We start from the raw sequence: 14,312 nt of genomic DNA on the forward strand, positions 1-14,312 counted from the left end.
AGTATTAACAGTCACACAGCTCAAGGCACATGTCAGTGAAGTAGTCACACTGGAAAAAAAAATAGTCCAAGAACCTGAGTCCAGGGACGTTGCAGCAATCTGCAGTCGAACACAAAACAGTTTTGCTTCTGTCCAGCGAGCAATGGGGGCGGGGGAGGTGGGCGGCAGAGTCTCCAGCTTGGTCCCAGTGGAGCGCACCAGTTCTGACACCTCTCTCCTGGGCAGCTGTAAACAGGTGACACCGCTACAATCGAGGGCATGTAGCTCCCCCACTGTCTACTAAAATCAGAGAATTGGACTTGCAGCATTCTGCATCTACATTGTCCACTGGGGTCTTGCAATCACCAGTGAAGAGACAAAGACAATCACTCACTGTTACACTGCACATCACCTTCATGCACTGACTCCTCCAAAGCCTCTCTGATGCAAGCAGTTGCACAAGTCCAGCTCCTTCAGTTTCTCCACCGACGAGCAACTCGTTGAAGATGGACCTGGAGTACTTTGTTCTTAATGTCCATTAGGGTCTTGCAATTGTAAAAGATGCATTTAAAAAGGACAATAACACCTTTGGTTGACTCTGTAGAAGCTGCTGTAATTGCACGCACTGCCATCTTACCTATATCTGCCATTCACAAAGCGTTCACTAAAACATGAGGACTTCTGCTCCACTGCCCTTTCAGACAGTGGATTACTTTGTTCACCTCTAATTATTATACTTAAAAAAATAAAAATCGTGCTAAGGCCAGTTGGTTAGATATGATTACAGTCTGAGCACTACATCATAGAAACAGGCTCTTGCGCTCACCTAGTCCATGCCAAACTGTTATTCTTCTTGGTTCCTTTGACCTGCACCTAGATCATAGCCCTCCATATTTCTCCCATCCATGTATTTAGTGACCAGAAATATTAGTTCAGACTGACAGATTACCACTTCCCTTAAATATTAAACTTTCAATTTATTTTGTTTTTAAAAATGTATTCCTATTTTCACTTTACAAGTACATTCCTCAATGTAAAAGACTCTGCCTTATTTAAAATAATTTGTTCTCTGTTTAGTTGCTGCAATGGGTGTTCGAGCACCTACAAGATTCACCAAAGAAGAAAGCACTGAAAGAACTCAGGGACCATGAAATCATCAAAATTGTTTATCTTCCATATAACTGGTCAACAAATTCTAAAGACTGATGCTGGCCGGGCATGGAACTTATTGCCTGATGCCTAAATTATCCAACTATGCTTATCCAATCAAGTCAGTCTGAAGTAGCTTCACTTACAAATTTCTGACCTTACAGATTTAATCCACTATAGACTTGTGCTGTAACTTAATCAATGTGATGGCGTAACTCAGATTTCCTATTTTTGAACTACTAATTTCCATTCTTTTGATCATTCTTTGAAAATGATTTTATTTCTGAATTTAATGTTGATTAATTGATTGCAAAACAGTAGTTTTTTACAATTTGAATTCTTAGTTTCAATAGAGAAATCTCATCTATTTTAAGGTTTTGTTTCATGGAATTAAATGGACCATGAGAACTTGTTTCAACAATATAGGTCAACAATTTTTTAAAAAATATCTCTGTGTAACACCAAAGAAATTCTCCTTGACCTTGTTTCAGCTCACTTGGACTAGAGTACATTTTGTATTGGTGTCTTTGCCATTAGCAACTGTTACCAGGCACTTATCCAAGAAAGAATTACTCAACTGCCAGTGGGTTTCAGAGCTAGAAGACATTTTAAAAGCAAATTGTAGGTGAGATTTATTGGCAAGATAGTGAATGTGGATATTGATACAGCATAGGGATGAAAATCATGGTTTTAAGTAGTTTGAAAAGAAAGTTTCAGAAAAGAAGAAATCTGGAAAGACTTAATCCTTTCTAGCACATTTGGAAAAAATGTTACTGTTGTCTACAGTAAATATTTCCTTTCAGAAATTCCTACTTTTGCATAAATTATTAGGCTCAATTTAAACTAATACAATCAACTGCTCATAACAAGATTTACTAACTTTTGAACTCAGCAATTACATGTTAGACCACAAGACACAGAAGTAGAATTAAGCCATTCAGCCCATATTCTTCTCTGCCATTCCATCATGGCTGATTTATTATCCCCCTCAAACCCATTCTTCTCCCTTCGCCCTGTAATCTGTGACACCCTTATTAATCAAGAACATCTCCATTTTAAATATACCAAAGTTCTAAACTACCAGCTACATTGCAGCAAACACACGGCTTCAGAGGGCCTATGCTTCAGTTATGCTGGCGTTGCATATTTTTTTTTGTAACCACTTGTGTTCAACACCAGACATAATTTAGTGGCTGGACGGTTCAGGCAAGTTTCACATTGCAGTAAGAGTTAGTTACTCTGTTTGTCTCATTATGATGTAGCTTATAGAAATAACACCAGGGTTTGGTCAATAGTTTTACCCAACACAGATTGTTCTTGCCAAAGTCAGGACAGCCCCAAATAATTACCAGGCAGGCATCTGCACATTTGGAGGATACACCTTTTTAAACTCAATTTTAGTATTTTCCTTTCATAGAGTACATGGGAATGCGTATGGTCATTTTAAAATGTCTCAGGCAGATGTTACAAGATGACATTTATTTTAAACAGAAAACTTTCTGTTGAATGAACCATGTCAGAGCATAAAGTTTCGCTTCAACTTATCTGAACTTTCCAAACCAATGAATTCTGTTCAGTGTTAGTGGTTACAAACAAAAACTTGTGTTGGCCAGAAGGAACTCGTCTATTAATTAGTGGATTTGAATGAATCAAGGACAGTGAAAGTTGACAAAGAACTATAGTTTACAAATTAGGGAATTTGGATGAATCAAGGACAGGGGAAGCAGACAAACCAATCATCTTTGATCTCCCCCCCCCCCCCCCCCCCCCACCCCCCATCTTTTGACTTCTGAACTGATTCTTTTGCTGGGATAATCTAACCAGAGCAGTTTAATGTGGACACAGGGAGCTTCAGAGAATGACCTGCTAAACCTAAGATCATTCTGGGACAAGTAGCTATTTATTATGTAAAGTCCCAGACCTACCAAAGCAGCATTCTAATCTCATTAGGTTCAGTGTCTGGGTTGCTTGGTTTAACTGGTTTGGACCAGCCAGAGTTAGAAGAAACAAATAGACACCAGTGGGAGGTGGGGGAAAGAACCATAAAACATTGGTGGCAGCCCTGGAGTAGAAACAGGAAGGTGAGCCAGGTAGGTCAGGTGACCTTGAGCCAATGAGAGGGAGGTCCACCAATTCAACTGATGAGGAACACTGTAAGAGTCAGGAGCTCCAAATACTTAACAGCGATAACTCCCCAGCAACCAGAGACGAACCATTGTGGATAAGGAAGACCCCACGGACAGGTGGAGATCAGGACCACGAGGAACGCCCAGCCAGTGTAGATTCCTCTCCGGAGTAATACCTTTTCTTTTCATTGACTGCTCAGGGAATTCTTGTGGGTGTGTGCACAGTTAGTTTGTGAACCCAAGTGCTTTTTAGTTGAGACAATAAAGGTTACTTGTTGGTTAATACAGATTCTCTCTGATCATTATTACAAGGGGTGATTCTTGTAACACCAGCATTGCCAGCTTAGTTCAAGCAATTTCTAGTGGGCCCCTTGAAGGAATGTTTGCTCCTACTTGGCAAGGGTTAAATTATTGGGCAATTTAATCTAATCTAATCTAATTTAATTGCCACTTTGAAGTTAATATTTGTAAATCTGTTGAGACTCAAGTGCTGGGGTTAATTCTTTATGTACCATTGAAATTACAAGTACATAATATAGAGCAGCTACAACTCTATAATATAAAGCCAGATACTAAAAGTTTTTCCAGTTACAGAGTAAAAGGGAGGTGAGAGTTGATATTGGACCACTGGAAAATGATGGTGGTGAGGTAGTAATGGGAAATAAAGAAACGGCAGATGAACTTAGTACTTTGAATCAGTTTTCACTGTGGAAGACACTAGCAGTCTGCCACAGGTCCATGAGTATCTTGGAGCAGGAGTGAGCACCATTACCTACAAAAGGAAGAAAAACCACTAGGAAAACTCAAAAGGTCTTGAAGTGGATAAGTCACCTGGGTGAAATGGACTACATCACCGAATCCTGAGAGAGGTTGCTGAAGAGATAACGGATGCATTGATCATAATCTTTCAAGAATCACTTGATTCTGGCATGATCTCAGAGGACTGGAAGATTGCAAATATCACTCCACTCTTTAAGAAGGGAGGAAGGCAAAAGAAATTATAGGCCAGTTAGCCAAACCTCAGTGGTTGGAGTCAAGGTACTTGGAGACTAATGATAAAATAAGTCTAAGTCAGCATGGTTTCTCTAAAGGAAAATCTTTCCTGACTAATCTGTTAGTTCTTTGAGGAAGTATCAAGCAGGGTGGACAAAGGAGAGGCAGTGGATGCCATTTACTTGGATTTTCAGAAGGCATGTGATAAGGTGCCACACGAGGCTGCTCAAAAAGATGAAATCTGATGGTGTTACAGGGAAGACACTGGCATAGATAGAGGAATGGCTCACAGCCAGGGGACAGTGAGTGGGAACAAAGGTAGCCTTTTGTGGTTGGCTGCTAGTGCCCGGTGGTGTTCCTCAGGGGTCAGTATTGGGACTGCTACTTTTCACATTGTCAATTATCTGGATAATGGAATTGATGGCTTTGTGGCAATGAAGCTATGTGAAGGGATGGGTAGTGCTGAGGAAGACGTGACTGCAGCAAGACAAATTGGAAGGCTGGGCAAAAAAAAAAGTGGCAGATGGAATATAGTGTTGGGAAATGTATGACAGTGCATTTTGGTAAAAGGAACCTTCTCCCCAATATTTACATGGGGAGAAGGTTCAAACATCAGAGGTGCAAAGGGACTTAAAAGTCCTCGTGCAAGGCTCCCATAGGTTAATTTACAAGTTAAGTCTGTGGTAAGGAAGACAAATGGAATGTTGGCATTTATTTCAAGGGGAATAGAATATAAAAGCAAGCAGATAATGCTGAAGCTTTATAAGACGCTAGTCAGACCAAACTTGGGAGTAACGTCAACAGTTTTGGATAAATTTGTCCCAATGAGGAAGATAAAGAATGGTAGGGTGAAGGAACCATGGGTGCCAAGTGAGGTGGAAAATCTAGTCAGGTGGAAGAAGGCAGCATACATGAGGTTTAGGAAGCAAGGATCAGCTGGGTCTATTGAGGAATATAGGGAAGCAAGAAAGGAGCTTAAGAAGGGGCTGAGAAGAGCAAGAACGGGCATGAGAAGGCCTTGGCGAGTAGGGTAAAGGAAAACCCCAAAGCATTCTTCAATTATGTGAAGAAAAAAAGGATGACAGGAGTGAAGGTAGGACCGGTTAGAGATAAAGGTGGGAAGATGTGCCTGGAGGCTGTGGAAGTGAGCGAGGTCCTCAATGAATACTTCTCTTCGGTTTTCACCAATGAGAGGGAACTTGATGATGGTGAGGACAACATGATGTTCTAGAGCATGTTGATATTAAGGGAGAGGAGGTGTTGCAGTTGCTAAAATACATTAGGATGGATAAGTCCCCAGGGCCTGACGGAATATTCCCCAGGCTGCTCCACGAGGCGAGGGAAGAGATTGCTGAGCCTCTGGCTAAGATCTTTGTGTCCTCATTGTCCATGGGAATGGTACCGGAGGATTGGAGGGAGGTGAATGTTGTCCCCTTGTTCAAAAAAAAGGTAGTAGGGATAGTCCGGGTAATTATAGACCAGTGAGCCTTGCGCCTGTGGTGGGAAAGCTGCTGGAAAATATTCTTAGAGATAGGATCTATGGGCATTTAGAAAATCACGGTCTGATCAGGGACAGTCAGCATGGCTTTGTGAAGGGCAGATTGTGTCTAACAAGCCTGATAGAGCTCTTTGAGGAGGTGACCAGGCATATAGATGAGGATAGTGCAGTGGATGTGATCTACATGGATTTTAGTAAGGCATTTGACAAGGTTCCACACGGTAGGCTTACTCAGAAAGTCAGAAGGCATGGGATCCAGGGAAGTTTGGCCAAGTGAATTCAGAATTGGCTTGCCTGCAGAAGGCAGAGGGTTGTGGTGGAGGGAGTACATTCAGATTGGAGAGTTGTGACTGGTAGTGTCCCACAAGGATCTGTTCTGGGACTTCGTCATTTTTATTAATGATCTGGATGTTGGGGTAGAAGGGTGGGTTGGCAAGTTTGCAGACGACACAAAGGTTGGTGGTGTTGTAGATGGTGTAGAGGATTGTCGAAGATTGCAGAGAGACATTGATAAGATGCAGAAGTGGGAGATAGAGTTCAACCCAGAGAAGTGTGAGGTGGTACACTTTGGAAGGACAAACTCCAAGGCAGAGTACAAAGTAAATGGCAGGAAACTTGGTAGTGTGGAGGAGCAGAGGGATCTGGGAGTATATGTCCACAGAGCCCAGAAAGTTGCCTCACAGATAGATAGGGTAGTTAAGAAACCTTATGGGGTGTTAGCTTTCATAAGTCAAGAAATAGAGTTTAAGAGTCGCGATGTAATGATGCAGCTCTATAAAACTCTGGTTAGGCCACACTTGGAGTACTGTGTCCAGTTCTGGTCGCCTCACTATAGGAAGGATGTGAAAACATTGGAAAGGGTACAGAGGAGACTTACCAGGGTGCTGCCTGGTTTAGAGAGTATGGATTATGATCAGAGATTAAGGGAGCTAGGGCTTTACTCTTTGGAGAGAAGGAGGATGAGAGGAGACATGATAGAGGTGTACAAGATATTAAGAGGAACAGATAAGAGTGGATAGCCTGCGCCTCTTCCCCAGGGCACCACTGCTCAATACAAGAGGACATGGCTTTAAGGTTAGGGGTGGGAAGTTCAAGGGGGATATTAGAGGAAGGTTTTTTTTACTCAGAGAGTGGTTGGTGCGTGGAATGCACTGCCTGAGTCAGTGGTGGAGGCAGATACACTAGTGAAGTTTAAGAGACTACTAGACAAGTATATGGAAGAATTTAAGGGTGGGGGGAGGTTATATGGGAAACAGGGTTTGAGGGTCGGCACAACATTGTGGGCCAAAGGGCCTGTAATGTGCTGTACTATTCTATGTTCCATATCTTAGAGAGTGTGTTGTGATTGGAGAAAGTCCAGAGGTGGTTTATGAGGATGATTCTGGGAATGAAGGGGTCAACATGAGGAGTGTTTGGCAACTTTGGGTCTGTACTCAGTGGAATTTAGAAGAATGTGGTCTGATCTCATTGAAACCTACCAAATGTTGAAAGGACTAGATAGGATGGATGCGTTTCCTATGGTGGAGGTAGCCAGAGCTAGAGGGCACAGCCTCAAAATAGAAGGGGGCAACATTTTAGAACAGAGGTAAGGAGGATTTTTTTTTAAGCCAGACAGTAGTGAATCTGTGGAATGCTCTGCCACAGACTGCAATGGAGGCCAAGTCTATGTGTATATTTAAAGTGGAATTTGATAGCTTCCTGATCGGTCAAGGCATCAAAGGATATGGCATGGGGTTGAGTAGGATCTGGGGTCTGGGATCAGCCAGGATAGAATGGCAGAGCAGACTCAATGGGCTGAATGGCCCAATTCTGCTCCTATTTCTAATGGTCTTTATGGATGTATACTGTCCAGTGAACTTTATGCAAAAATACAAATCATGAATCTTGACATGCTTCTAAAATTACGACTGATTAAGAACATGTTCAAAACTTCTTTAACTCAGCTCTGCCTTTTACTATGATTTTACCTTCTCACTTTTTTAAAAAAAACTTACTAAAACTCCTTGTTACACCCCACAGTATATATAATTGCAATTTCAAGAAGAATTTAAGAACAAACATTGTGCTTATAGTGCAAAATCTTTTAAAGCAGAAAATTGTCACTATGACAGAGAGACATGGCCAAGTCTTTGCATGTAAGCAAAATGTTCAAAAGAGAAGAACAGCAGTTCATTGGAAAATATGCTGTAAAGGGCCAGTGAGTATGGTCCTTCTGCAATGAGCAAGCCAAGGACCATGCAGATCTCTAAATAAAAATACATTCGCTAAAAGGCTGGCATACAAATCTTAAAAAGTTGGGTCTGACAACTCTGTACGATGTATGGGATATTTCAACAAGCATTAGAAATTCTTGATGGGCAGATAGGTGGGATGACTTCTGTCTCCTCGTGGTAGGATAATGCTGTTTAGAATCAGCTTATTTTTCAGGATCACAATAGTATCTGCACCCAAACAAATTACCTGGTTACAACCCACAAAGTGCTGGAACGACTAAGACGGTCAGGCATCGATGGAGAGAAATGAGCAGTCAATGTTCTGGGCCGAGACCTTGCGTTGGGACTGAAAAAGAAGGGAGCTAAAGGCAGAATAAAAGGGTAGTGGGGGAGGAGCATGAGCTGGCAGGATAGATGGAAGAGGCAAAGGGCTGAAGAATCTAAGGCTACGTCCACACTACGCCAGATAATTTTGAAAACAAAGCTTTTTCTCTTCGTTTTGACCTTCCATCCACACTGAACCAGCGTTTTCATCCCATGAAAACGGAGATTTTCGAAAACACTCTCCAGGGTGTGTAAGTTTGAAAACGATTGTTTCACGTTGTAGTGTGCATGGGGTAAACGGAGAGATTTTAAAATATTGTCATGACACCAACACACCAATGCTTTTTCTGCTTCTGCTTGCTGCTGCGCAAGCATTGCTGGACGGCTGTTCTTGGTTCTTGATCCTCCAAAATATTCCGCATGGAATTTAAACTGGGGGTGGCTTTCAAGCTGATCCCCTCAGTTTCTCTGTTTGCATCCTCTGTTCTTCTGCCCGTACCCTCCGGTCTCCCAGTCTGCGGCGGTCATACCCTCGATCTCCTGTACCCCGGGGACTCCAAGCCGGCACTGTCACTGACTGACCACCGGTGTTATAACTCGCAGTCGGTGTGAACGGCGTGAGAGTTAAATTGTAAAGTGAGTTTTTTTGACTAGATCTCCTAAATTGATTTGATTGAGTCTATCTTTAAAAATATTGTCAGAAATACTGTGCAGGTCTGGCAGCAGAAGATTCCACTCACTTGTTGATCTTGGGTAGAGGACAGCTTCATGTGTGTGTTGTTTACTTTATTGTCTACGTTAATAATTTGTTTGGCATTAAACATCCCTACTGCTTTGCTGACTTTGTAGTCGTTTGTAACTTGCAGAAACAGCTCGACCTCATTGTCTGTCTAAAAGGAGAAGTCCGGTCTGATTTTTCCAGCGGGGGTTTTCTTTGTATTCCTCGAAGACATTGTTAAAAACTTTCTTTCGCTGTTGTTGTTGGTACTCTAGTTTTATTCTATGGAAATAGCACAATGCCGCCGCGGAAACGTAAATATTATACCGTTTCCTCTTCGCTTGTTCTCTTCAGATGTGTCTGCGTATGCCCAGTAGGAGTAGATTTGCCCAAATATCCGTTTTGGTGTGGACAGAGATATTTTGAAGAACGCATAGTGTGGACGCCTGTCGTTTTTACTCAAAACCAGCGTTTTCAAAATTATCCAGCGTAGTGTGGACGTAGCCTAAGAACTGTAGGCCATGGAAAGAGGAAGCTGAAGGTGACAGTTATGAGGATAGGGGAGGGGTAAGAGAAGTACACGAGCCATAAGCAGAAGAGAGAGAAAAAAAAAATTGGGGTGAGGGGGGTGCATAATAGTTACAGAAAGTTAGAGAAATTGATGTTGATGCCATCAGATTGGAGACAACCAAGACAAAATATGTGCTGCTTCTCCAATTTGCATCTGGCTTCAACATAGCAGGAAAGGAGGCCATATCGGGAACACCAGATGCAATAAGTGGCACGGATAGATTTACAGGTAAAGAGCTGCTGCAGCTGGAAGGACTATTTAGGGCCCTGAATAGTGGTGAGGTTAGTGGTGTAGGAGCAGGTATAATATTTAGCATTGTTGCAAGGAGGGGGATTGGTGGAGAGGCCCAAAAAGTCAACTGTTCTTTCCTTCCATGGATGCTGCCTAACCTACTATTCCTCCAGCATTTTGTGGGTTTCTCCAGATTTTCACATCTGCAGTCTCTTTTGTCTCCAAACTGTACTGTCAATTTGCATTGTCGCTTACAAGTAATGAATTGCCAATTTTAACTCTAATCTTTTAAATGTTCTCACTTTTGTGTCAGTTACAGAGAGAAAGGAGAAACTTAAAAAGGTCACCAACACATTGTTCTCCTTACGCTAGAAACATTCACTTTTGTGAGGATTATGGATAAGAGAACATTTATAATCAAACCACACTGAATCGAATTCATTAGAAAACACGATACAAGTTACTCACCATATGTTCACTTCCATCGATTTTACAGTTACTTTGGAAAAATAATAACCACAAATAGAGACAGTGATTTTTTAATCAATAAATTCAGGCAAAATACAAAAGAAACTCTAATTTTTCAAATCGTTTTCAGAGAACTGCATCAAAATTAAATGTCCTAGGCCACATCCACTAGAATGACTGCAGTTCAATTATGGCTCAGCTTGAGCTTTGTATTAACAAACACAAAAGTAGAATAATGTACAAATGTTCAACAAGGAAGCACAAAATGTAGAACTTGCTAGACCAGATATAATCTAATTTTAAATAGCCCCGATACAAATAATCAATAGAGAAAAGTGCAAAAGTTATCATTTCAAAAGTGTATTTAATCTTGTGTGGAAACCTTTACCAATATCAATTTACAAATATAAGAAAACATTGATACCATATAAGGCTTTCCTTTCTTAGTTGTCAGTGCCTTTTTTGATAAAGAAATAAATAGTTCTTTAAAGGCTTACTCTTAAATCATAAGGAAAATAATGCTGTGATGACTTGAGCATGACAACTGTAACCAAAGTGCCAATGAAGGACAAACTTCTACCATGGACAGAAGGGCAATTTATTATGATCTGCAGTTGGTTTCTTCTAAGCAAGCAAGCTCTATTTCCATGTAATCCATCTATATTTTAAAAGACCACCCATTCACAATTTAATCTCTAATAATTACAAGATTGTTTGAATTGAAAATATGAAACCAAATTGTATAAATGGTAAAAATGTCTTCAAATGTACACTTTCCTACTTAAAACAGTAGTTCATATTATTATTTTACAGGCACCACAGTAACTGTGAATGGATAAATCATACTTGGAAACAGTGTAATGCTCATTGGGAATTTACATTATGCTTCTCTGCAAATTTTACAGGAACTACCTCTAAGATACAATTACTTTCATTATTTACTGGAAATTATCAATAGAAAACACTTTCCAGCATAGTTTAGTGCACATGTTAAAAATAGACAATTAAGCATACTCAATTCTAAAAGTAGGAAAAGGCCCAAATATAAAGTTTAATCTCTGAACATTTAACAGCAATTTTAAATGCCTGCATGATTTACAATCTAGATTTAATAGCAAGTGGTCTTGTCACAAGATGGTACATCTCCAAATGGGCTCAACTTTTTCCAGTTTCATTTATACCTACTATATGTGACATTTCTCACCATATTTTCATTACTTTTCAGACAATTATCAAATTAAATGAATTACAGCTCGTCTAGCAGTTAACAGAAATTCATTCTTCAAATTGAACACTAACAATTTTCCTTATGCCTTATATGGCTAAAGATCTTTTGTTCAAGCCTTTATCCAGCCTTCACTTTGATTTAAATTATTCTAGTGTTGATCCAAAAAAGTAAATTGAAGAGAATATTGAGTTATGTGAAACCAATCACACAGTAATATGTGACACAATATATATTTTAACGTAAAAAGCAAATTAGTCTTCAAAACTTAGTTGGATTACATGCAGTTTGTTGACCATAAAGACTGTTCAAGGTGAATGAAAGACAAACTATAAATATTGACTGAGCCTTTTCATCATGTTACTGGACAACAAAATTGCACTGTGTAATCTATTTTTGCATCTAAGAACACTTTTAAAAAAAAGGTGCACCCTCAGGTCATCATTGTGGTAATCATCTACCACGTCGCATGCTTTCAAAATATACAGTGAGAAGTATGTTATTTTCCAGGTCCAAATATGAAAAAGTGACCATTTCCCCTATCCTCATTCAGAGTATTTATTTTGGTGCACAGCAACCAGCTTTGCCAACAGGTTATTACCAATGGAGAATGAGCGTGGTCCCTCTGTTGATCTTCGGTGAGTCAAAGAAGGTGAGTGGAGTACGCACTTTTCGCTTTGCATCTACAAATGCTTTTTTTTTTTACAACTTCAATGGTAAAATTTAGAGGGAGCAAATTACTATAGGCAATACTCTGAAATGGCTGACTTCTTCAGCATTAGAGAGTTTAGTACATTTACCTTTTCACCTGCTTTGTTTCCTAAATGCATTAATCAACCAGCACAGAGCATTAACGCAAATTTTTCAGTTGATGATGTCGTCTTTAAATATTATGGTGGACTTTCAGACCGCTGGCTATCATGGAATATAACAAAATCTCAAGTTATTTTCTACAAATTAATTTAAAATAAAGCCTTGTACTCTTCAACAGCCAAGGATCCCTGCGCACAACATAAGGCATCTAAGTTGAAGTCCTGTTTGCCCAATAAGTGAGTTTTCTATACAAACTCATTTTTTCATATTATCCCAAATGTGGCTTTATTGCTTTTCTAAAAAAAAACCTTGTAATTGTTATAATGCTCTGGATTAGAATACATTTAGCTTTTCAGAGATGTTACATAAAGGCAACCTCTGGTCATTCTGATCTGCAAGGTAGATTTTAAATTTCACTAAGCACTGCTTCTCCACCCCCATTTTAAAATTTAAAAATATAATTATTATGGGGATGTAATTTAATCCCCAAATCAGTCTGATTTGCAAATAACTAATTCAACGTTGGAAGTTTATTGTAAAGATGAACAAAATGTTCAGAACTGACAAGCTTCAAGAGATATTGTAGTGGATTAGGAGAACACTTAACACATTTGTTGTGGTAAACAAAACAAAATCTATTAATAGCCTTCTTCGGGAGACATACTAATGACATACTGATGTGCATGCTACTATACTTGCCACTTTATCAAAGTAACTTTAAAATCTAATGCAGGGAGTCAAAGTCCACTGTTTTATAAATGATAGGATTAGCCTTAACAATACTAATACATACATTAATATGGTATCCTCACTGCATTACAGCAGAAGATATTGCATCAAGAAAAAAATATTTATTAAGCTAGTCAAATTTGAACTTTCTGTTCATCCCTTATTTCTTCAGCAAATGCAGAAAGCAGTAACTCTTCAACATTGTTGTTTTGGAAGACAGCTAGCCACATATGTAATTACACTTGTGAGCAATCCTCTTCAGCTATTATAATAAGCAGCTTTAAGGTTTTTGGCTGAATTTAAATCAAATTGGATGTGTTATAATTGTGCTCAAAGGCACCTACATTGGGCCAAATCTACCTGGATAAATATTGTTCATGATGCAGAGTGTTGCTTATTCTACAAACTGACCAGCAGATTCACAGCAAGGGATACACCATTGCACTGAATCTCCAGAACTTGCTCCATGGACTGGCTCCTAACAATGCCCCTCATCCTCAACTTTCCAATTTTACGAATTTCTCAGATTTGTATTATTAAAAGCCCAAAGGCTTATTGCAACATGATTATGTTTATAATTAGAAGCACATGGTCTTTTAATCCCAGGATGAAAGTCAATGAAATGCCAATATAATCACACCATTTCAGAAAGGGATTTTTTTAAAACCATTAAATCTCATTCCTATGTAGTAATATACTTCTTAAAAAGTTAAAAATTTATATTTTTTTACTCCCTTTCTCCATTTTTGTTTTCTTGATAAAAAACATTGCTATACCATCAGATATGTACTTGATGTGGCTCTAGTTCACCCATTTCCTTTCTATCTCAATCTTTAACTGTCAATGATGAGATAGCTGATCCGGTCATTACCAAGGTCCCAAATACCATGACATCAGTCCAAATGATATCCAAGCATTTACATTTGAGCTAAAGTATGCAGGAAGTTTAATTAACACCACAAGATGCTCAGCCCCAGCAAAATTTGGCCATGCAAGTTGTCAGGTGCTTCTCTATTGTGCTGTTAGATTGTTGGCCCAAAACAAATGAAAAATAAACATACGAGTTTCCAATCTGAGGAGGTAAAACAAAGGTTCTGCACTTCAAATCCATTTCTACAAGGCATCACACTTTTCTCCATACTTCTCCAGACTCTTCAGTGTAACAGCCCTTCCTGAATAAGTGCTACCACTTTTAAAAAGATGTTCTTAAAGACAGAAGCTTGCTATTTTGTTGTCTTTGATCCTTTCTGTCCTTACATGGCACTTGGATTAAGT

At 39.6% G+C, this 14,312-nt stretch overlaps 1 protein-coding gene across 3 annotated transcripts in view; it reads left to right on the top strand.

Moving 5' to 3' along the window:
* LOC140198899 (uncharacterized) overlaps positions 1-5,726 on the top strand; it is a 60,107-nt gene extending 54,381 nt beyond the window's left edge. For all 3 annotated transcript variants that reach the window (XM_072260109.1, XM_072260108.1, XM_072260110.1), the window contains exon 11: positions 1,057-5,726. In XM_072260109.1, the coding sequence (XP_072116210.1) occupies positions 1,057-1,185 (129 nt within the window). In that variant the 3' untranslated portion in view covers positions 1,186-5,726. The remainder of the gene's footprint in view (positions 1-1,056) is intronic.
* Positions 5,727-14,312: the final 8,586 nt, after the last annotated feature.

Source organism: Mobula birostris, chromosome 6 (genome assembly GCF_030028105.1).
Source record: "Mobula birostris isolate sMobBir1 chromosome 6, sMobBir1.hap1, whole genome shotgun sequence".
In the NCBI taxonomy this organism is placed as follows: Eukaryota; Metazoa; Chordata; class Chondrichthyes; order Myliobatiformes; family Myliobatidae; genus Mobula; species Mobula birostris.